The sequence below is a fragment of the Malania oleifera genome, chromosome 10 (assembly GCF_029873635.1).
Source record: "Malania oleifera isolate guangnan ecotype guangnan chromosome 10, ASM2987363v1, whole genome shotgun sequence".
In the NCBI taxonomy this organism is placed as follows: domain Eukaryota; kingdom Viridiplantae; phylum Streptophyta; class Magnoliopsida; order Santalales; family Ximeniaceae; genus Malania; species Malania oleifera.
This window is the reverse complement of record NC_080426.1, coordinates 8,997,480-9,021,036: the sequence shown is the minus strand read 5'-3', so window position 1 is coordinate 9,021,036 and position 23,557 is coordinate 8,997,480. Positions and strand designations below refer to the sequence as shown.

At 36.4% G+C, this 23,557-nt stretch overlaps 2 protein-coding genes and 1 non-coding gene across 6 annotated transcripts; all 3 read left to right on the top strand.

Moving 5' to 3' along the window:
* Positions 1–2,213: 2,213 nt before the first annotated feature.
* Positions 2,214–8,995, top strand: LOC131165322 (serine/arginine-rich SC35-like splicing factor SCL30). 3 transcript variants are annotated; one of them, XM_058122996.1, is made up of 9 exons: positions 2,270–2,406; positions 2,957–3,119; positions 3,284–3,361; positions 4,949–5,113; positions 5,242–5,282; positions 7,723–7,801; positions 8,116–8,307; positions 8,583–8,708; positions 8,819–8,933. In XM_058122996.1, exons 2-8 carry the CDS (start codon positions 2,965–2,967, stop codon positions 8,698–8,700), a joined length of 828 nt encoding a protein of 275 aa, XP_057978979.1. In that variant the 5' UTR covers positions 2,270–2,406; positions 2,957–2,964; the 3' UTR covers positions 8,701–8,708; positions 8,819–8,933. The 3 variants fall into 3 exon arrangements, with proteins under 3 accessions (XP_057978978.1, XP_057978979.1, XP_057978977.1); XM_058122995.1 differs by having other exon boundaries at positions 2,214–2,352; positions 8,583–8,995; XM_058122994.1 differs by having other exon boundaries at positions 8,583–8,995.
* A 1,926-nt stretch (positions 8,996–10,921) lies between these two features.
* On the top strand, positions 10,922–10,994 carry TRNAK-UUU (transfer RNA lysine (anticodon UUU)). The gene has a single exon. It is a non-coding gene; the product is annotated as a tRNA-Lys (tRNA).
* A 425-nt stretch (positions 10,995–11,419) lies between these two features.
* LOC131165321 (uncharacterized) lies at positions 11,420–14,881 on the top strand. Of its 2 annotated transcripts, XM_058122992.1 has the most exons (9): positions 11,420–11,514; positions 11,712–11,828; positions 11,929–12,262; positions 12,430–12,862; positions 12,946–13,045; positions 13,143–13,202; positions 13,430–13,513; positions 13,979–14,086; positions 14,173–14,866. In XM_058122992.1, exons 1-9 carry the CDS (start codon positions 11,446–11,448, stop codon positions 14,479–14,481), a joined length of 1,614 nt encoding a protein of 537 aa, XP_057978975.1. In that variant the 5' UTR covers positions 11,420–11,445; the 3' UTR covers positions 14,482–14,866. The 2 variants fall into 2 exon arrangements, with proteins under 2 accessions (XP_057978975.1, XP_057978976.1); XM_058122993.1 differs by lacking the exon at positions 13,430–13,513 and having other exon boundaries at positions 14,173–14,881.
* The last annotated feature ends 8,676 nt before the right edge of the window (positions 14,882–23,557 follow it).

Here is a 23,557-nt window from a genome sequence, read left to right as displayed (position 1 = left end):
ATGAACCCGCCACACCCTGATCCAGACTGCCAGGTGGACGTCTACAACTCTACACTGAAAGTCACATCGACTATCTATCTCCCACCTCCTCGTGGGGTGGTTAGCACCAATCTAAACCTAGATATTTGATCTATGTAGTTACGGTACCATGCTCCTAAATTGAACTAAACTAATATCCAGGTTCTGATAACATATAATACATGATAATACAACGTTTAACATAAAGGAATTGGTAGCATTTTCTATAATTTCATAAATACGGTCTCGCGCCGATTATTTCGTAAATACGGCCTCGCACCAAACATTTCATAAAAACGGTCTCATGCTGAACATTTCATAAATACCATTCTGAAAAAATAAATCAATTATCATGTATTTTCAAAATCATAATGTACTGTATTATTTCATAATCTCTGAAAACATGCTTTACTCGTAAAATTGCTATAACATAATACTTGTCACGTAAAATAATGTTCATGTCACACAATGTTGAGTAAAATCATACATTTCATTCTAAAATTACATTTCTTGTATAACAACAATATTTTTCCAAATATGCATTTTCTTAATAATATTCAAATATATCGTATGCTTTCTTGAAAATTAATTTGTTGATAAATAATACTAATTTGAATGAAAAATTAACTGCTTTAATTTATTCCCTTACTTGACACTGAGAAGAAACCCCCTAAAAACCTACTCGTTTTGCACCCGTAGGGTTCCCCAAGCGACACCCTGAAACCAACAACTCACAAAACTAAACTTCAGCATTTCTCCATGAATAACCTTTCCTATAACTACGGGAAGACCAAATTCTAAATAAAATGTCTTTCCTTAACTTAGGGATGAATTTCAACTCGCTCCCACCAACGATCCGCTCCGGCAGATTTGGAGAAAACTTCCTAAGGAGCGTCGTGGTGGCCTCAGATCCTCGATCGAACGAACGACGGAGCCGAAATCGAAGAGAGAGGAGAGAGAAACCATAAAGAGAGAGAGAAGGAGTGATTTTCTAATTTTCTTTTACGTAAAATCGAGTTTTTGCACTATTTATAAAGCCGGATTCGTCGACGAGACACATCACCTCGTCAACGAGTCCCTGAAGAGTTTCATCGACGAACCTTCACCCCTCATCGACGAAATTTAGAATTGCCAAAACCCTCCTCGATATTTTCTCATTGACATACCCTCGTTGATGAGTCCAATTGCCGCATCATCGACGAACGCTCAGCGTTCATCGACAAAGTCCATTGCACCCTCTTTTCTATTCCCATTTTCCTCTTTTTAATTATTATTTAAATACCATTATACTCCGGGTCATTACAGAGAGAGAGAGAGAGTACATAATAAATCCATAAGACAAAACGTAAGCCTTACTATACATTGTGACTTTAACTTGCTCGGAATCTTTATGTTCTTCCTTAAACTCATGACTCCATTGGTTTGGAGCACCATAGACTTTGAAAAAGTCTTCGTTGATTGAACGAATCACCACTCACGGCAGAATGTATGCGACTCTTCTTCCTTGCCTTCCAATGATTCCGGGTTGCTTGAAGCCAACCTATCTGTGACTCGATCCACAACCCTACTTTACACACTCACCCTTTATAAAGGGTTCACCTTTAAACCGACATAGTATTGATCCGTTTATCAAAATTTTAGATAAAAATATAAATCAAAATTAACAGGGCGTGATATTGAGCCTTACCCCACTCTGAGAGAGGATGATGCATGCAGAACCTTTTGCCTCCCTCTCTCATATTTCCAAAAAGATCACCTTAAAAATAATTATTTAACAAGCCAACAAATCATAAATCTGGCATGCTTGAAATTCCATTGGTGAAATTTGGACTACCATATAATTATAGGATTCAACTAAATAGTTAGCGGAAGACATTAATTACTAGAGAAGAAGACAGATGGTCAAAAAAGAAAATGAATAGTAGGAAAAAAAGATAAATGAACTTTACATTTAGAATTTAAGACATGGATGAAATTTAGTTTTTTATGAATTAAACATGAAGGGTAAATTTAGTATTTTAATTTTTGTTATCTAAGACTATCAAAATTTTAACTTTATGCTTTTAGAAGTACTATGATATAATATAATTTTTCACCGTGAAAGCGAACTGTCCTCAATTATATTTTGAATCTTCATACGGATCGAGCCGAACCAAGCCCAATCCAAACGTTACAAAGGCCCATCGCAAGTCTCACACCGATTCCATTAGGCCCGGCCCATTAAACAATTCGAAGTCTAGGGTTCATACCCATAAATACATCCGTCAACGGGTTGCTTTGATCAGAAGTCTTCTTCGCGATTCGATTTTCTGCTTCCGAGGCATTGTGTTTCTGGTAATCTCTCTCTCTTCGTGATTCGATTTCTGCTTCCGAGGCATAGTTTTTCTGGTAATCTCTCTGACTTGCCTAATTAGTTCTGGTGTTCTGATTAATTTTCTTGATTATATTCGTTCGGAATATGGTGGATACGAGCAATCGGTTTTTATTTAAGTTTATTTTTTCGTAATTTTATTTTGTTCTTTGTTTGTTTTTGTTGCCGTTCATCTTCTTCTTGTAATAAATCTTGTGCATCCCAAGCAGAAAAAAAGGGGTTAGTAGAATATTTTATTAGTGTTGTCACTTGTCGGTGCACGTGAAGAGGCTTATGAAGTTCCGAGGAGTTTTAGGCACCTATAGTTTTATAGGAACATGTTGCCTCTTTAGAGCTGTCGCTAGCATTTGGGTTTCTCCTGGCTTTTATTTGCTCTGTTTATGGTGAAGAACTTTGTTTGTTTTGCGTTTGGTACGACTGAGTTAATTGCTTTATTTACAGTTGCTATAAAAAGAAGAAAAATTTTGCCCCCCCCCTCCTGCATGTAGCGTTGGATTGGCAAATTCTATTTCCTAGTCTGCTAAAGCCTTTGTTGAGAATTAAAGTAAATGTTGATTTTTGGTGTAGGCTGCATTATGCGGAGGTATAGCCCGCCATACTATAGCCCTCCAAGGAGAGGATATGGTAACCGTGGAAGAAGTCCCCCAAGGAGGGGGTATGGTGGGTACGGAAGACATAAGGAGCAGAATCATGGAAGCCTTTTAGTCCGAAACATCCCTTTGGATTGCCGGTAAGTATTTGACCATGGTTGTAATCTGGTTTACGTTTTGATGGAGCTGTCGCTTGGGCTTTGTGTTTGTTTGTTTTTCCCAAAATTATTTTTGTTTTTTTAATCATTTTTGTATCTGGGTCTTGCCTGTGTCCTGTTGATCTTCAATATTATGCATGTTGCAGACCAGAAGAACTTCGAGTTCCCTTTGAAAGGTTTGGAGTAGTTAGGGATGTTTATCTTCCGAAGGACTATTACACAGGGTGAGCTTTTTGTTGGAATTATCTGTTCTTATCTGTCTTACCATTGAACATTGATTGTGCTTAAACTTGGCTCAAGCGTGAGTGGCTTTAGCCAAGCTTTTTGATGAGCTTAATCGATCTTGTTCAGTAATCTAATTTAAAATTGACTGCTCCTACATTTACCCTACTAATTATAACCTTTTCCAAATTTTCTTCCAATTCTTTCTGCATCTTATGTCTATATTATCGTATATCATTCTAAAAAACCATTTCTGTTTGAGCCTATCAGTAAGAGGATATGACTTATGATACTCAATTTGCAGTACCTGCTTCACTTGTATAAAGCTGGATTAGTATTTAGTGTTGCTCAAGCTTGGGTTTTTTAAGCAATTGAGCTTGAAACGTGAGTTTATGATGCTAAACGTGGAGTGCCTACCTCACTTGTATCAAGCAAGTTTTTGATGTTGCTCTCTAGTTTGTGTTTCAAGCAACTTGGCTTGAACAATCCTATAGATGTGTTATGCTTGAGAGCTTAATGATCATCTTATTTGAACAATAGCTTTAATTGGGAGTATAAGTAGTTGAACTATTATAAATGATCATAGGTCATTCTTCCAGTCCTCATAATACTATTTTTCTTCCCTTTTGACATTCTTCTGTGGGCCCCCAAATTGGTCTAGTCCATAATGAATATTAAAATATTGAACTTGCAGAGTTCATATGTTGAGACTTGGTGATATTGTGACATTTTATTTTGGTTCATAAGTTGAGATTGATTTAAAGTATTTATTGAGCATGTATCCTTCTTTTCATGGTGAGATTTGTTTTGAACTGGTTTGTCAGGGGGTGTGTTGGTTTGAAGTTAAAACAAGCCCAAGCCCCACATTTGTTGAAGGCCTGTGGTTTGTGATTGGTTAACATATTGTTATCACAAGGGTGTTAAGAGTACTATTCAAAAGAGGTGTTCCATTATGAAGCGAATTTAGGTAATTACACAATCAATAAGGAAGAAGATTGTTGATCAATTGAAGCCTACACAAGGAGAGTTTAGATTGGGGCAACGTTGGTTTCAAGTGCTTCATATATTTACAAGCATGTGAAGAATTTTCAAGGCACTTTCATCTTTTGAAGTTGCTTTTCATACAATTCAAAAGAAGAATGTTCCTTTATGAAGAGAAACTAGATAATTACACAACCTATAAGGAAGAAGATTGTTTGTTCATCAATTGAAGACACGAGAAGATTTTAGATTGGGGCAACGTTGATTTCAAGTGCTTCATGTAGTTACAAGCATGTGAAGAATTTTCAAGTCTCTTTCATCTTTTGAAGTTGCCTTTCATACTTGACTATAAAAGAAAAGGTTAGCCACTAAGCTATTCCAGCTGTTTTTATAAGAACTCGGTGTCCACTTCTTATGTGGAAGGGCTCTCAACCTGATATTTGTATATATATATAAGGGAAGTCATTACAAAATTTACGGACTTAGTATACTGATATGATTATTTTTTTTTTTTAACTTTATAAATATGCAGCCCTTCTCACACAATCATTGTGTGCTCTGTCAAACTTAATATTTTCTGATGACACTTTAATCTGTGTTCAATTCAGGGAACCTAGAGGGTTTGCATTTGTGCAGTTTGTGGATTCTTATGATGCCACAGAGGCTCAGTATCACATGAATGGGCAGATTTTTGCTGGAAGGGAGATTAGTGTGGTTGTTGCTGCAGAGACAAGGAAAAGACCTGAAGAGATGCGTAGGAGAACTAGGACGAGGTAATAACAATGCAACAGTTTTCTAGGTTTAGGTAAATAATAGTTGTGGTTCTGTCTTTCTAAGTGACTGTATTGTTATGTTAATTTTTTTTTATTTTGATGTTTCTGTTCGTTGTACCATCTTGCAGGGGTCCCTCAGGATATGGGGGTCGGCGATCATCTTACTATGGTAAGTGGATTAGTATGTATAGAGGGAGTATTTAAAAAAAAAAAAAAAAAAATTATATATTAACTTAGAACAGTCTAGTGTTAGAATGGGTTACAAGTTAGAAACTTTGTCCTAATCAATTGGTTTCTATTATGCATTTATTCCTTCTGGTACATCATTTTCATGTTATAATTTTTTGCTTGATGGTTGGGAATAAATTTAGGGCATCGATTGTTTTATAAACAACAAAATCAAGCTTTAAGCCCCACTAGGTGAGATCGGCTATATGAATCCTTTTCCGCCAATTTATGCGATCATAAATAATTTCTTTTGACAAATTTAGGGATATTAAATCCTTACTCACTATTTCCTCCCAAGTTATTTTAGGTCTACCCCTATCTCTTCTGGCCCCCACAGTAACTAATTCTCTCTTCCTCATTGGTACACTGTGGTCTATGTTGCAAGTGTTCATACCATCTGAGTCGTCTTTCCCTTATCTTATTTTTTATAGGAGCTACACTTAACTGACCGTGAATATGTTTATTCCTTAATTTATCTTTCAATGTTATACCACTCATCCATCTAAGTATTCTCATCTCGGCAATTTTTATTTTTTGGATATTATGTTTTTTCGTCGCCCAACAGTCCGATCCATATAGCATACCTAGTCTTATAGCTGTCCTATAAAACTTTCTTTTCAATTTTAAGGTTATTTTATGATCACAGAAGACACTTGAAGTACGTATCTATTTTAACCAACCTACTTTCACTCTATGCATTACATCATCTAATCTGCTATAGACTGTTTTATGAAGTACTTCTCCATTATCTTCTATAGACTGTTTTATGCATGCTTGCATCTGCTTGAGGGCATTGCTTTTCAATCTAATCTGCTTTTATTTATTTTTTCCTTGAAAATTTTTTTTGGACATTTTGATATGTTTTTGGGGAAGTAACACCTGATTGAGTCATGGCATTCAGGTGGCCACAATTTTCTAGTTAGTTTTGCATGTGGTGGTCATATTTTTGATGCACCGATTCTCAGTTGTATTCATTCCTTTGAAGCCAGTTTAATTTCTTGAGGGATTGTGACTTGAGGTTTTGCTGCTTCTAGCATCTTGATAGGTTGCACTTTTACTGTTTTGTGTTCGATCTATTATTGAAGAAATGATCATGATCAATGCTTGCAATTAGCATATGTTCACCATAGCTTTCATGGTTTAGGGGGGTTTCAAGCATGCCGATCACTTTGAGCTAGTGATTGGTTCAGCAATTAGGTCTTTGATCTGGAAAGAAGCATCTTAAGAATCAATAAAAATGAAGGTTTGACGCTGAGATTTACGAGTAGGACAGGTCATATTGTCAGAGCTGACAACGGCGATTTGGGTTTGCTGCTGCTATTTGATTGAATGCAACTACAGATGGTGCTCTGGATTTCCCTCATCCAGCTATGGAATAGAGATGCTTTGGTTGTCACTGTGTAACCTGTGTTTTCTTATTCCTTTCTGAATGCTGCTTGTAGTATTCTTTTTCTGGGATCCACCTTTTTTTTATTATTAAATTTCTTGTTTGATTTTATATTAAAAGTGACAAGGATATTTTTTGTTTATAAAGTTGCAATTTGTATTTTGTTATTAAGAAAATGGAAAGATAGTAAAAAGACAAGATAGTAAAGAAGACATTTAAGGGTTGGGGGGTGGGGAGTCTGAAAAGTTTCGACTATTAGTTAGTGAATTAGTGGAAGAGACATTATCCATGCAGGTGAATGATTGTCACTGAGCAAAAAACTGATGAATCCTAGATTAGGCATAAGTTCAGTATATTGTTTTTTCGAGGAATGTTGAGGTTATTTAAATTTAAAGATGTCCACTAAGGTGCTTCTACAAATAGTATATGTTAACTTGAAAGTGCAAGTGAAAAGTTTCGACTATTAGTTAGTGAATTAGTGAAAGAGACATTGTCCATGCAGGTGAATGATTGTCACTGAGCAAAAACCTGATGAATTCTAGATTAGGCATAAGTTCAGTATATTGTTTTTTCGAGGAATGTTGAGGTTATTTAAATTTTAAAGATGTCCACTAAGGTGCTTCTACAAATAGTATATGTTAACTTGAAAGTGCAAGTGAAAAGTTTCGACTATTAGTTAGTGAATTAGTGGAAGAGACATTATCCATGCAGGTGAATGATTGTCACTGAGCAAAAAACTGATGAATTCTAGATTATGCATAAGTTCAGTATATTGTTTTTTTGAGGAATGTTGAGGTTTATTTAAATTTTAAAGATGTCCACTAAGGTGCTTCTACAAATAGTGTATGTTAATTTGAAAGTGCAAGTTTGTTTGCTCCATAGATTGAAAGGCTCAAGAGATTTATTTTTGTTTATTTTTATTTCTTTTTATTCTGTTCAAAAATTCACTTATATCATTAGCTGTTTAAATTAAATTATATATTCTTGGTTGCAGGACGTTCTCGATCCCGTTCAATTTCTCGTTCACGCTCTCCACGCTATCCTTCGGGCTCCAGAAATCGACGTCGCTCGAGGTGAGCTATCAAGATTATGAAACGTCATTAGCTCCAGTAGAGAAATAATTAAAATGGCTGGTTCCTCGCTACTTAGAATTTTGAACACACCGATAACAAGATGCTATACTTTAATGTTTGGAATTATAAAAGTGATGTGGAATTCACATCGGTGGAACTTTAAACTATATCTCTCATTTGCGTGGGCCCAAGTGCTAATATGACATCTTGCAATTGGTCTCTTAAATCTTATGTGGGGAAACTGTCCCTTGTAAGTCTCATTCTGTTAATTGCTACTAAAGCAAAATTTACTTTTTGGAATTTGATTTTCTCAGATCATATTCTCCTGCTCCAAGACGGCGGGGTGATTATTCCATTTCCCCAGATCGAAGGCGTGGAGACCACCCAAGATCGTCCAGAGACTTACCCCAGAAGCGAGACAGTGATCGTATTCGCAGGTCATATTCTCCTGGTTATGATGATGATGGTGCAGCTGCTCAAAATCATACTGGCAATGGTTATGGCGAGTATGTTGAAGCTGTTCTCTCATTTTCAAGTTCTTGAGATGGGTTTTTGCTTGGGTTTTTGCTTCATGCCTAAGCATTGGTTTTTGTTTGAACTTTTGAGCCCAGGAGTTGCAGGGTGAACCTTAAGAAGTTGGTTTTTAATTTTTCTAAATTTTATTTTATCATCTGATTAAAGATTGTGTTAATTATTCCTTTCACTGCCTGCGCAGTTATCAATTATGATTTGTTTTAATTATTCCATTCGCTGCCTGTGCATTTGTCAAATACAATTGCAGGAAATCTGCATATGATTCGGAGGAAGCACGCTGGAGATCACCATCTGGGCGGGGCTCAAGATCTCCATCTGGATCCAGATCCAGGTCTGCTGACTTGTCTCCAAGGCGGAGCAGATAAGCTAGAAGGCAAGAAATGATGCAAAGGGCCTTTTCTTATTTGTTTTTTCCTTGTTCATTAATTGATCATAGTCTTTTAAGTATTATATTTTTTTAATGTTTTTGCTTTGGTCTTGCAGGTGGAAATTATCTCAGTATCTTCAGTGCAATCTAGTTTGCTAGAATTCAAATTATGATGCTTTGAACCCAGAACTGCTCAGTCTGTTTTCTTAACTGTTTTGAATTCACCTCAAATCTACTGTGCTCTGATGTTGTATGGATAATTAATACAAGTTCTAGTTGTCTGTTCTTTATTACCGTGGTATGGGGAGCTTGTGATTTGTCATGCATTCATATTCTCGTAAATTTTTCATGTCACCATGGGGGGGTTGGGGGTTGAGATCGGATCGGATCTCACAAATGTTTTGGAACTTTATCCTAGCTCCACTTTGGGTCCTGAAACTCTTTTTGTATTACCCTGTTCGGTGTCGTTTAAAGCATTATTGCATTGGAGCTTCGAGCCATCCCAAGCAAGAACAAAACTGCAGTCCTAGTATTTTAACATTGAGACTTCTAACCATTCTTTATTGTGCTTACAGTGTTTTTGTATTAGGGGTTTGCAGTAAGCTACACATGGTTATTCGAGACTGCAAGTTGTGCAGATAGATCAAACCTTAATTCCTCGTCTCTTTCCATCCAATCATCATTGTGTTGTGAACCTTGTATTATCTCATCATCGCATGCGGGGTGGTTAACAGGCTTGTGCGTGTGATGTGAACAGGCTCATTATGGATTGATATTACCATTTTAGAGTGGATTGATTGGACATCAAATTTGGAAACACTTATCAACGAGGTCCAAAACCTTCGGATTTCTTTCTATAACATGTCAATCTTTTTCCTGGCAAATGCATCATTTTCTGGCCTGCCAAACAAATTTTAATTAATTAGGTTTTTTGGGTGGTTCAAGCGGTGTTTAAGTCTGATTCTGTAAGTGATTCATTAATCGAGACTTAGCATTTGAAGATCAAAAACATAGCAGTAAGTCAAAGGTGGTTCGTAGGTAAGGCAATAGTAATTCCTGAATATGATAGAATTTGTTAAAATAAGTAATCTGTTTTTCGATTTGCCGAGTAACCCAATATTAGTTTGAAGAACTTCCAATGTGAGGCCATTAAAAAATAAGAATAAAATATTTGCAATAAAAATGGAAGCACCAATCAATATAAAATTAGCCTCCTTAAAAATTGAAAGGAACATGTATGCCTGGGAAAAGAAGTAATTTGCTGTTGAATTTATGTCTTAGTCTCTTATTTTATATTTAGTTGATTATTTTCGTAAGAAAAGATTAACATAAGGGATGGAAGTGTTATTATACAAATATGAATATGAGGTGGTCTTCAAACTTTAAACTATATTTTTGACACAAAAAAATAGAATGAACACTATGACTTGATTTTGTTATTTTTTTTATTCAAATTTTCATTCTATTCTTTTTAATACTCTCATTCCATTAACAAACCAAACATGGCATATGAATTTTTTTTACATACCTCATAAAATATTAGTGTATTTTATCTTAATTTTATGGTCATTACGCCTACTATTAGGAGTGTAGAAAATGTATAGAATTTTAATAATGAATTTAAATCTCATCTAAATAACTCAAGGGCCATTTGGTTATCACTCTCAAAAATTAGAGTAATTAAAACAAAAATTAGAAATAGAAACTGAAAATTATAAAACAGCAACCTCTACATCTATAAAACTAACATAAATTAAAAATTAAATTAAAAAAATGTTCATTTTCATCGTTAATAGTTTTTTTACTTAATTATAGAACTCAGTAAGATGTTCAAGACATCTCAACTAACAATGGTCAAGCAAATATTTAACAATTGATAATGACAACTTCATTTGGTGGCAATATTTTTAATCAAATTCATTTGAGAAATCATGATGCCGGAAGGGTGAGAACGGAAAGCTATTTATAGATAGAAATGTGAATTTGTTGGGAAATGAAAAGAGTTGTTGGGGAGAATTTCATGGTGGAATTGGAAAAACTGGTGTGGGAAAGTGGAGAAGGCTCATCTTGAGAAATGAAAAGGCTTTGGTTACATGAACGAAGAGAGAGATAAAGGGAAAATATTCAATGAGTCAATTAAATAAAAAAATATAATATATATATATGGACAGATGGAAATGCTCCAAAAATCCTCCTTTTTAAGTTATTATAGATATTAAGCCGTCTTAGCTCAGCCGGTAGAGCGCGTGGCTTTTAACCACGTGGTCGTGGGTTCGATTCCCACAGACGGCGTTCGCATCCGTATAAGAATTCTTTTCATCTTGTGGTTTTTCCCTCTTTTCTTTATAAAATAATAAGTATATTTGAGAAGATGGGTTCGGTTGGACCCGTGATTGATATAAACCTTAACATGTTGCAGGGGAGCATTATTAAGCCTCTCATCTTTCCTTCCCTTGAAAGTTTTTGGGCTATTTTCACGGTTCATGTGCTACCCGCCTTCGCCAACCCACCACTAGCTGCTGCTGAGTTCTGACTTCATGTGATATGACCATCCCAATGCCCACCGCCACCGCCACCGCCCCCGCCCCTCTCTCTCTCTCTCTCTCAATTAATAAAGACAATTAATGTTCCCGGTGCAATGCATTCTCTATTAATGACCATGCATTGCATTGTTATGAGAGACTTATTAAATTGAAGAATCAGTGCATGCATTTTTTATGCTTCCTCTTCTTTCTGAAAAATAATGAAGTTCGAAGACTTTCTGATGCAACCCACTGAAGAGCACAAGAAAACACTCAACCTCCAGGAAGAGGTGAGTAAAATTATAGCACCCCTATTATGCATTTGCTCATCCATCCTTAATTTCCTCATTCCGTTTCTGAATGAGTTTTTACTTTTTATCTTCACTTTGCCAGTTAAAAACGTATCTTCAGGACATGGGGAATGCCACAGAATTATGCATGTATATAGTTTTGCCTTCACACTGTTTTTTATTATATAATTTTTCAGGTGGCGAAACTGCAAGCAGAATTAGAAGAGCAGCAGAAACTGAACAGGGTTTTGCATTGTGCCCTGCATGGCCCCTTTCTATGTCAACCTTGTCTTTCTTCTTTTCTTCCACTCCAGGTGATACATCACAGACGCGTGCCTGCTCCTACTTATGTGCATGTATATGCACATGCATGTTCTTTAATAGCATTGATCACAAAAACTGTATGCGATGCAGGTTCAGGTGCTTCTCACAGAGCTGGCAATGGTGGAGGAAGAGATAGTTTGGCTGGAGTCAAAAGTGGAGAAGCTCAAATTGGGCTTATACCAACAGAAGAAACACACCAAACTGTGGGAAGCCCAGCAGCAGCAGCAGCATACAGTACAGCAAGAAGAAAGACACTTGCTACGCCAACTCCAAAACCAAACAGATGAGCCGAATGAAAAAATCAAACAGCATTTGGATTCAGTATTGCATGAAGAATTCAGAAAGTACAAAGTGAAAAGGGAAGGGAAAGCCCCTCTGCCTTCTCCATCAGAATTCCAAATGATGTGTTCCATAACATCTAATGGTGTGAATCCCCCACCCGTCTCCAGGAAGTACCTGCTTTTGCTTTCTTTCCGTATTCTATTGTCCTTCAAAAACTTTTGCTGATAAAATGAGCTATCTTACAAATGTCATATCCAAAGTGCTCTTCATCTAATTGTGTTGTTCCTCGATTTGTGGTGTGGCGAACAGAAGACATGGCTGGAAAAGCAAGGAAATACAACTGCAGCAGAAGCCACGGAAACCAGAGTTATTTTGACGAGGAAAGGAGTGCTCAGAAACCAAATCACCTCTCAGAAGAACTCATCAAAAGCTTAATAGCCATATTTCTAAGACTCAACCCGCAGGCATTACCAGAGAACGAAGGAGCAATGAATGGTTCAAAGCACACCCTCTCCTGCATGAAATCAAGGGGGCTCAGGTCAAAGACCTCAACCAACCGTAAAGCACCTGCATTTCACGTGGATAGCAATGCATCCAATCTTGACCCCTATGGCATATTTTCGTACTTGGAGGGTGCTGTCAGGGACATTGGCCCATATAAGAACTTTGTCCAGATCACAAGAAGCTGCTCACTGGACGATGCCAGTATTTCCGAATGTTTTCCAGCAATCGAAAAATTGAGGTAGCTGTCTGGTTCCCAATCAAAAGCAAATATTTTTCACAGCTAAACCTGGGGTGGGAGTTCCTAAATGATATTTTCAACAGGGAGTTGATGCTTAAACTCTGCAATGTGGATTTGACTTTCCTGACCTACAAGCAGAAGCTGGCATTTTGGATCAACATATACAATGCTTGCATAATGCATGTACTGTAAGATGTCTAAGCCACATTTAAGTGAAAAATGGGAATATACTATGTATTTATGGCACTTTCAACTGTGTAAACTTGTTATTGAATTTCAGGCATTTCTACAACATGGGCAGCCTGCCACGGAAGAGAAACTGCTAGTTCTCATGAACAAGGTATGTCAGTGGCTGGCACAGAGTTTCCTGTAATTCAAAATAATGATTTAAGGAATCATGGGAAGAAATAAGAACAAAACTAACTCCAGAACTTCATACTTTTTTGCCCACCATTGGAATACCATCCTTTGACATGCATTTGCAGGTCTGAACTGACTCTACTGATATCATATAAAGCCTTTTCCAGTTTGACTCTACTAATGGCACTATCGTGACTCTTGACTCAGGCTGTATTGAATGTTGGTGGCGTAGTATTGAATGTTCTGGCTATCGAGCATTTCATTCTCCGGCATCCATGTGATTCAAACCATGTGAGCTACAAGGATTTCCAACCAGATGTGTTACATCTCTTTGCATGCACCTAGGTTGCGACTCCCCAACAAAATTAAAAATCTTTGGACTTCCAACAAAATAAAATCTCTCTCTCTCACACACACCCACACACGCTTTTTCTTTTCTTTTTTTCATGCCGCGTCCTTGGCTTTACAAGATCTTTTATTTTTGCCCTTTTGTTTGAGAAGATGCAGCTTATTAGAACAAAATATCAAAATACATCTATACAAATATATTATATAGTACTCGAACATAATTTTGGAAAAAGGCATTTTATAAATTGCAGATCTTATCTTGATTTCAACCGGGATAAATAACTGGGATAAATTCTATAAAATGAAATCTAAGGCACAAATCTAGGTTAACATGCTGTTATGCAAATGTCTGGTACAACCGTAGCTCTCATTTCAGTTGAACTAACAAATGAGCGTCTAACTTCCTAGGGCCCTTTGGATGAGAAGGAAATGCTGCTGAGACACACCTTCGGACTGGGATATCCAGAACCAAATGTGACATTTGCGCTTTGTCGAGGCAGCCGGTCTTCGCCAGCAGTAAGTGTATTGCTCTTGTAATTGAAAGTCACTATTTCATTTAGTCCCACCCATTCCTAAAGTAAGCTTAACTAAGTGATGTGTAGTTGAGGGTTTACACTCCGGACGAAGTGGTGAATGAACTCGAAAGAGCAAAAGTGGAGTACCTGGAAGCTTCAGTAGGGGTTACAAGCAAGAAAAAGATTCTAGTGCCCAAACTTCTACAGTGGCACATGCACGACTTTGCGGATGGCATGGAATCTCTACTGGAGTGGATTTACAGCCAATTGCCACATTCTGGTTCACTAAAAAGACTAATGGTGGAGTGCCTCAATGGAGGAATTAAATCTTCTATATCAAAAATGGTAGAAATTCAGCCTTATGAGTCCGAATTCCGCTATTTGCTGCCCTCGTAAGTAAAATAAAGGGAGACAAGAACATACTGAAACACAATTGTTGACATAAAGAATCTCCTGAAACCTGGGAACTAAGTACTCGTCGAAACTGCAACGACATGGTGATGCAATCTGCGATATTATTGTGCCAATAAAGTTCTCATGAGGCCAGAATCTACTCAACTGTTGATACACCACTGTATTATAAACTCAACAACACATCTTTACCCTCTATTACAGAACCTTAGTTTTTTAGTTAGTTTGCTATATTCTGTTTTTCTGTTTATCTTTCTGTTTCTTCTTTTCTTTCTTCTTCTATTTTTCTTCTTGATCTTTCTTTTTTATCTGGTTATAAATACAACATGTATAGCATTGTATTTACGTGTGGAATAAGAAGAAGTATTCTCATTTTCTTGCTTGAGTCTCATTTTTTCTTCCAGCACTCTGTTTCATGGTATCAGAGCAAGAAAACTGAAAAGAGCCACGGCCATGTCCACTTCTTCTATTTCAATGAATAATACAATTGAAAAAAATCCGTACCACTTGCAGTGATTCTCCAGGTACAATGCTAGTTTCAAATGTCCTTATTGGGGAGAATTATCATACATGGAGCAGATCCATGATGATGGCTTTGAAGGCAAAGAATAAAATTGGGTTTGTGAATGGTACAATAACTCAACCATCAATAGCAGATGCTTTGATTGCTTTATGGGAAAGATGCAATAATATGGTGTCTTCTTGAATCATCAGCTCAGTGTCAAGAGAAATTGGAGCCAGCATCATTTGCTCCAGAACAGCCAAAGATATGTGGCAAGATCTCAAGAACAGATTTACACAGGGAAATGGGCCAAGAATTTTCTAACTTTAGAAAGATTTATCAATACTAACTCAAGAAGATATGTCGGTAAGAGATTACTATACAAAATTCAAGTCTTTATGAGATGAATTGGCTGATTATAACTAAATTCCCACTTGTTCTTATGGTGTTTTAAGAACCTGTACTTGTGATGCTATTTGGGAGTTTTTGAAATATCAAGATAAACAACATGTTATTCAGTTCTTGATGGGATTGAATGAAGTTTTTTCTCATGTTAGAGGGCAGATTTTGATGATGGAACCTTTACCAGGAATAGACAAAGTTTTTTCCTTAATGGTTTAAGAAGAGAAATAAAGAGAAATCAGCAAAACTGGAGTAATTGACAATGTTGCTTTCATGAGTAAAATGCAAGAAGCAAATTCATCAGGTTACAAATTTGTTCCTGGAAATCAGCAGCAAAGGAGAGCCAAATTATTTTGCACTCATTGTGGATTGAACAATCATACGGTTGATAAGTGTTATGTTAGCTTTGGTGCAATGCCAAGAGGAGGGGTGAATTGGGTATTTAAAAATTATCACCTAGGTTAAACCAGATAAGCAGTATTACTTAACCTAGGGTCTGTCTATGCAAATGTAAATCTAATCATTTACAATATAACATACACGTGCAGTAAGTAAATTGCGGAAATGTAAAGAACATGCACGATATATTATCAGGGTTCGGCCAACTGTGCCTACGTCCCCGCCTCTAGCTCGCAAGCAGGAGGATTCCACTAACAGCTCACTTAAGGGTGGAGCGGCACCGTTTACAATCAGGTCAAATTAACACAGGGCTGACCTCAACCTTAACCAGGTCAATTAGCGGGGCTGACCTCAACCTACACGCCTTAACAGGACGACGCACCTAGCTTTCCTAACCGGGTCTAAGCCAATCCGGGACTATTCCAGGGCTAGTCTCCCTCTTCAGGCCCGTGCTTGGAAATACAACCAAAGTGTATAAAATTTGTACACGGAAATATGCTTCTAGAAAAGCAGATGTGTGCACCAATACAGCTCAATCAATAAAGCAAGCACGAATGATATGTAGATATGCTCAGTGCTCTAATGTGTGCTAAACACTCAATCAAGTATGATAATCAATCAAGATCTAGAGTGTGTATCTAAGCAAGATTTGAAACTCAATATTCGAATATCACAAAATCATATTTGGGTTTCAAATATGCTAAGCAAGATAAATCAAACAAACTCAATATGATATTTCAATTTCTAAAGCACAATGGAGTTGTTTGAAAGATTAGCTTTTCACAAAAGGATTTTTCACACAAAATCTAGGTTTAGGTATCTTGCAACAACAATGCAAGAACCACAACCCTCAAAGTCTTCCCACACAAGATTTATCAAATTAAATCCGTGGAAGAATTTTAGGCTATACTCTCAAATAAAATCAATCAACCTTTATACCAAAAGAGAGTATTAGTTAGAAAGATTACGCACAACAGCCTTATAGAAATACTCACAATGCTTAGAGAAATAAAGATTGAACAGTATGTGAGTGTTTGCAAGAAGTTTTTGGCTAATATAGGGTTTTAAGAGTTGAGAGAGTTTTGCCCTAATCAAGTTTGCTAATCCCTACTAATAATGATAAATGAATGGGTATATATAGGCAAGGAGGTATTTTTGACCGTTGGGGACCTATTGGGCATTATTAAGAAAGATTAATGATGTTTAAAGCATTTTAACCCTGTTTAAAAAATATTAACTGCGGTAAAAAATCAAGGCAACCCGAGAGGTCCGGTCGACCAAAAATGTTTCGGTCGACCAGGACTCAATTGGCTCGGTCGACCAGGGAACTTTTGAACTGAAAGGCTCGGTCGACCGGAGAGGGCGATTTGCCAATTTTCCGAGTTTCGGTCGACCAGGACATTTTGAACTGTTTGGCTCGGTCGACCAGACCGCTGAAAATTCTCCTAAGGACCCTTCGGTCGACCAGGTAGTTGTAGTACAAAGGTTGTCGGTCGACCAGATGGTCAAATGTTGACTCAGGAGGGTTTCGGTAGACCAGGGCCTTTTGAACTACAAGTTTCGATCGACCGGGTAGTTAAAATGTTGACCAAAAGTAGTTTCGGTCGACCGTAGTGAAGGCTCGGTCGACCGGGGCTCAAATCAGCGAGTTTCGGTCGACCGTAGTGAAGGATTGGTCGACTGGGAGGTCAAAATATTGACTCCCAGGTGGTTCGGTTGACCGGGGACAAATGAACTGTAAGGGCTCGGTCGACCGGCCTCTACTTTTCTACACAGACACTCTTCAGTGTTTTGGTTATAACTTTTCCTATACAACTCCAAATTAGATGTTATTGATACCAATAGAAAGGTAAGATAAAATTCCACAACTTTTATGTTGAACATATTTTAAGATAATGACTTTTGGATTGAGAAAAATGTCCATCAATGAGACGAAAGAAACATGAAGGGAGTTTTTCTCTTACGGACACGTTTCAGTGTTTTGGCTATAACTTTTTCTATGTAACTCCAATTTGGACGTTCTTGGTATCAAACTCAAGCTATGGTAAAATTTCACAATTTTCATTTTGAACATGGTTTGATATGAGATCCAATCGAGTGAGAAAATTTCTCATTTCTAACATTTGGTGGATTGGCCGGTTGACCGACCCCTTTGAAAAAAATTAGTGTTTGCCTTCTTTTAACTTTAAAACCATTTAAAAACCTTTGTATAAGTTAGGAATTTTATGAAAAAGGTTTTTCATGTTATTTGGAGGTCCTATGGTCAATCTAAGGTCAATTTGAGCATACCTACTTATCATGCATGATGCAAATTATTACAAGCCATATGAGTGCACAGTCCATAATAAAATTACATCCCAGAATGAAGAAACTGAAAAATAAATACAAATGTAGCACAAGATTCTTCATTCATCGGCACGAACACCGCACGCCATCATAATAAGTCTTTTAGTCCCAAAGCGCGCACAAGGTGATCCTGCATACAATTCTCAGTACAACCATTAGTACCAAGAGTATTTGTCATAATCAAAACTGGGTGTGACCAATCAAGTCAACATGTTACAAGATACATGGCTATCCTCCAGGATTTAAATTTACTTCTCGGCAGAAAGGAAAGTCTCCATAAATTAATCAAGCCACAAGCCAATCTATTGATACAACCTTTGAATCTCATAATAAGTTGCCTTTCTCTCAAGAGGATTGTCAGAAATTGTTAGCCTTAATCCACTCACAATCTAATGAAATCATCCATCATCAAGCAGCCAATGTTGTTTCTAATATTCCTTCACAAAACAACACTCAAGGTATGGTTCTTTCAAGTTTTTCTTCAAGTTATTCATCAATATCTCAGAATCATTGGATTGTAGACACTGGTGTTACAGATCACATTGTTCATTCCATTAATTTTTTTACTTCCATAACAAAATCTTTAAATACCACTTTTATACTTCCAAATGGAAATACTGTACCAGTCACTCATCTTGGTATAGTCAAATTATCTGAAAATTTAATCTTCAAAGATGTACTTTGTGTACCATCTTTCTCTTATAATTTGCTTTCGGTTAGCAAGCTTGTTCTATCTCAGAAATGCACTGTTATTTTCTTACCTGATGTTTGTTTTATTCAGGAATTTACCCCATGGAAGATGATTGGGATTGCTAGGAAATCTGTTGGGTTATACATATTACAGCAATCAAGTGTTCATGCTGTTGAGTTTTCACCAAAATCAAAGATTGTGAATTCTGTCACAAATTCTAAAATCTGGCATAGTAGATTAGGACATCCTTCTATGTCTCGATTGTTTTTTCTTTCAAGAAATGTATCAGATATTAGTTTTTCAGACAAACTTGTTGATCATTGTACAGTTTGTCCTCTAGCCAAATAGAAAAGGCTTCCTTTTGAGATTCATTCATATAATAAAAGTTTTTCTTTCAATCTTGTGCATGCTGATATATGGGGGTCTTTTCCTGTTCCAACTCATAATGGTTCTAGATATTTTCTTACCTTAGTGGATGATCATTCTAGATTTACTTGGATCTACTTAATGAAAACAAAATCTGAAGTTCAACATATTTTTATTGCTTTTTACAATCAAGTTGAAACACAATTTCAGATAAAAATTAGATATGTAAGATCTGACAATGGTTTAGAATTCAAAATGACAAATTTTTTTCAATTAAAAGGAATTTTACATCAAGCATCATGTGTAGAAACCCCTCAACAAAATTCTATAGTTGAGAGAAAACATCAGCATATATTAAATGTAGCAAGAGCATTAAAATTTCAATCAAACATACCTTTAATTTTCTGGGGAGAATGTGTACTTACTGCAACTTATCTTATTAATAGAATTCCATCTTTCATTTTGAATAACAAATCTCCGCATGAAATTTTATACAACTCAGTTCCAGCATATAATCATTTAAAAGTTTTTGGTTGCTTATGTTATGCATCAACATTTACCAAAAACAGATCAAAATTTTCTCCAAGGGCAAGAAGATGTATGTTTATAGGATACCCATTTGGCATAAATGGCTACAAACTTTATGATTTGGAACAGCAAACATTCTTTGTTTCTAGAGATGTCATTTTTCATGAATCAATATTTCCTTTTGTATATGGTTTCAATAAGTTTTTTGGACATGACATTTCTTCTCAGTCAAATATCACTTCAGAAAGTTCTTTAGTTCTTCCAAAACCAGTTTCAGATTATAGTGAGAATATAACTCATTCTGAACCATTGCATTCAGTAATTTCTCCTCCTTTTCCAGTTGTTCCACTTAATATAGATTTTTTACATGATGAAAATCAATTTCCACCTTTGAGAAAATCAACTCGACAGCACAGAATGCCTGGTTATCTGCAATCCTATCATTGCAACCTAGCTACTTCTACTTCTCAATCCTTTACCAGAGATCCTACTCCTGTTTCAGGTAATAAACATAGTATATCTGATGTCCTTTCTTACTCTAAATTATCTGATTCACATAGAGTTTTTTCTATTGCTATTTCTTTTGATTTTAAACCTTCATTTTATCACCAAGCTATTCAACATGCTCATTGGAAAGCTGCTATGTCTGCAGAATTATCTGCTTTAGAAATGAATAACACTTGGGTTCTTACTACACTGCCACCTAATAAAACTCCTATAGGTTGTAAGTGGGTATATAAAACTAAATATAACTCTGATGGTTCAATAGAGAGACACAAGGCACAACTTGTTGCCAAAGGTTATACTCAAATGGAAGGCTTAGATTATTTTGAGACTTTCTCACCTGTTGCAAAGATGGTCACTGTGAGATGTGTTTTATCACTTGCTGCAATATATAATTGGCATATCTTTCATCTAGATGTTAATAATGCATTCCTATATGGGGAATTAGATGAGGAAGTTTTTATGAAGCCTCCTCCAGGTTATCTCAGCAAGGGGGACAAAAGGGTATGTAAATTGCAAAGATCTTTATATGGCTTGAAGCAAGTTTCAAGACAATGGAACTCCAAATTCACTCCTGTGTTGTTTACAATAGGTTTCTCACAATCAAAGGCTGATTATTCTTTGTTTACCAAGCAAGAAGGAGGTTCTTTTGTTGTCTTGTTGCTTTATGTTGATGATATCCTACTTGCTGGTAGTGATACAGTTGCTCTTGAGAAGGTTAAAAGTTCTCTGAGTGCTGAGTTCAAGTTGAAGGATTTGGGGCCATTAAAGTTTTTTCTTGGTTTGGAAATAGTTAGATCACATAAGGGTATTTCTTTATCTCAAAGAAAATATTCCTTGGAACTCATTTCAGAGTCTGGTTTACTTGCTGCTAAACCAGTTCTATTTCCTATGGATACTCATACAAAGTTATCTAAAGATGATGGTGAATTAATAGATGATGTTTCTGCTTATAGAAGACTCATTGGCAGATTATTGTATTTGACTCACACCAGACCTGACATTACTTTTGCTGTCAATCATCTTAGTCAATTTCTAGATAACCCTCGATTGCCCCATTTACAAGCTGCTATGAGAATTTTGAGATATCTTAAATTAGCTCCTGGACAAGGTTTATTTTTTCCTTCTTCATCAAAGGTTCATATTAAAGCTTTTTCAGATTCAGACTGGGCAAGTTGTCTTGATACTCGAAGATCAATAAGTGGCTATTGCATTTTTATTGGGGATTCTCTTGTATCTTGGAAATCTAAGAAGCAACACACAATCTCACGATCTTCAGCAGAGACTGAATATAGATCCGTGGCATTTACAGTCTGCGAAATCATCTGGATCAAAGCTTTACTTGTTGACTTGCATCACCAACATCATCAACCAGCTCTTTTATTCTGTGATAACCAAGCAGCTCTTCATATAGCAGCCAATCCAGTCTATCATGAACGTACGAAACATATTGAAATTGACTGTCATTTGGTTCATGAGAAATTACAAAAAGGTCTTATTACCACTCTACATGTTCCTTCTGCTTATCAGGTTGCAGATTTGATGACCAAGCCTTTAGGCTCTAAGATTTTTGAAGTACTTTTATCCAAGATGAATGTGCAGAATATCTACACATCATCTTGAGGGGGACTATTACAGAACCTTAGTTTTTTAGTTAGTTTGCTATATTCTGTTTTTCTGTTTATCTTTCTGTTTCTTCTTTTCTTTCTTCTTCTATTTTTCTTCTTGATCTTTCTTTTTTATCTGGTTATAAATACAGCATTTATAGCATTGTATTTATGTGTGGAATAAGAAGAAGTATTCTCATTTTCTTGCTTGAGTCTCATTTTTTCTTCCAGCACTCTGTTTCACCCTCTGCTCCATTTTTTGCCTCAATGCAGTACAGGTGCCACCACTGGTTATTCTATGGTTTGTACAAGTGCCACCACCGGTTATTCTATGGGCAAACCAAAATTCAAAACCTAAAAATTCAAATCTAAAATCTTAACCTTTTGGAGATGCTCCAGAGTAAAAACTCACAAGGAACAATGACCCAACCAACGTAACCATCAAAATTTAACTATAGTGTTTGACAAAACACTTTGGTCAAAAGTAGAAGATAGCAAACACATTGCTGGAAGCTTAGACAACGGCCCCTCATTGATTTCAATGCACGATATTCCAATATAAAAAGAAAAGCAGCACCACCACATCAAAGCCAACCTGTACTATATAATTCAACATTTAGTTTTGGGGAACTTGCTCTAAAATCCCCAAATTCAGCATCACAGGCACTATGCATCCCATCTATTAAGCTAAATAACGAAGTGCCACATGATATTTAAATAAGGAAGCTCTTCCCATATCCCACATTAACATTGTCAAGAAGCTATTTAACATCATCAAAAGAAGTTGAATTGGATTTTAACTTTGATCATGGTTTCTGAGATTGGTTTAGAAAATCCTTTTCCTACCGATAACATAACTGAACAAGTTCTTAGGACACTTAAGGATTATTTGCATCCCACACTGAACCACACAACCATCTTGCACCATATTACCTGAGAATGTACATAATTTTAATATCAAGCATGTAATGATATTTGTGATACCTCAGTTTTATGGGATAAAATTTGAAAATTCATATCAGCATTTAACTGATTTTAAATTTGCATGTACTACATTCATGGATAGGGCTGTGACTAATGAGACAATTAGATTGCGTTTGTTTCCTTTTTTATTGAAATAAAAAGTTAAGACATGGTTTAACTCTCTTAGGCCAAATTCTATTGCTAGCTGGTTTGACATGCAAAAAGAATTTTTGTATAAATTTTTTCCCTTACAGAGAACTCAATTTTTGAAGGAACAAATTAGTCAATTCATGCAGAGAGTTGATGAGACATTTCATGCAAGCTGGGAGAGATTTACAGAACTGGTTAACATGTGTCCTTATCATGGATTTTAATCATGGTGATTGGTCAACTATTTCTATACTGGGTCGAGCCCTAAATTGAAGCAATTTGTCCATGCAATGTGTGACACCCCGACCCGCCAAGTGGGGCCTGAGTGCCATGTGTTCCAATCACTTGTATTTGATACCATAATTAACATACACGCAGCGACGCATGAATAAATAACCTCAAATAAATACCAGAGTTCTATATAACAACCAAAAACCAACACTACAACATCCAAATATCTGTATCCACAACCAGCATTTAAAACGTAATTCCGTACAAATATATTTATACATATATTAGTATCTCACAATACCCCAAAAAGAAACTATCACAAACAATCCCAGCCTAGGCCTTCAAACCCAGTCTCCAGAAGAACCTGAAAAA

What these genes read in the sequence shown, in the direction of transcription:
- LOC131165322 (XM_058122995.1), top strand. Translation starts at nt 2,965, where the DNA reads ATGCGGAGGTATAGCCCGCCATACTATAGCCCTCCAAGGAGAGGATAT. An exon ending in TCGGCGATCATCTTACTATG is followed by an intron (nt 5,283 to 7,722) that starts GTAAGTGGATTA and finishes TCTTGGTTGCAG; the next exon opens with GACGTTCTCGATCCCGTTCA. An exon ending in ACTGGCAATGGTTATGGCGA is followed by an intron (nt 8,308 to 8,582) that starts GTATGTTGAAGC and finishes ATACAATTGCAG; the next exon opens with GAAATCTGCATATGATTCGG.
- LOC131165321 (XM_058122992.1), top strand. Translation starts at nt 11,446, where the DNA reads ATGAAGTTCGAAGACTTTCTGATGCAACCCACTGAAGAGCACAAGAAA. An exon ending in CACTCAACCTCCAGGAAGAG is followed by an intron (nt 11,515 to 11,711) that starts GTGAGTAAAATT and finishes ATAATTTTTCAG; the next exon opens with GTGGCGAAACTGCAAGCAGA. An exon ending in GTGTTCCATAACATCTAATG is followed by an intron (nt 12,263 to 12,429) that starts GTGTGAATCCCC and finishes TGTGGCGAACAG; the next exon opens with AAGACATGGCTGGAAAAGCA.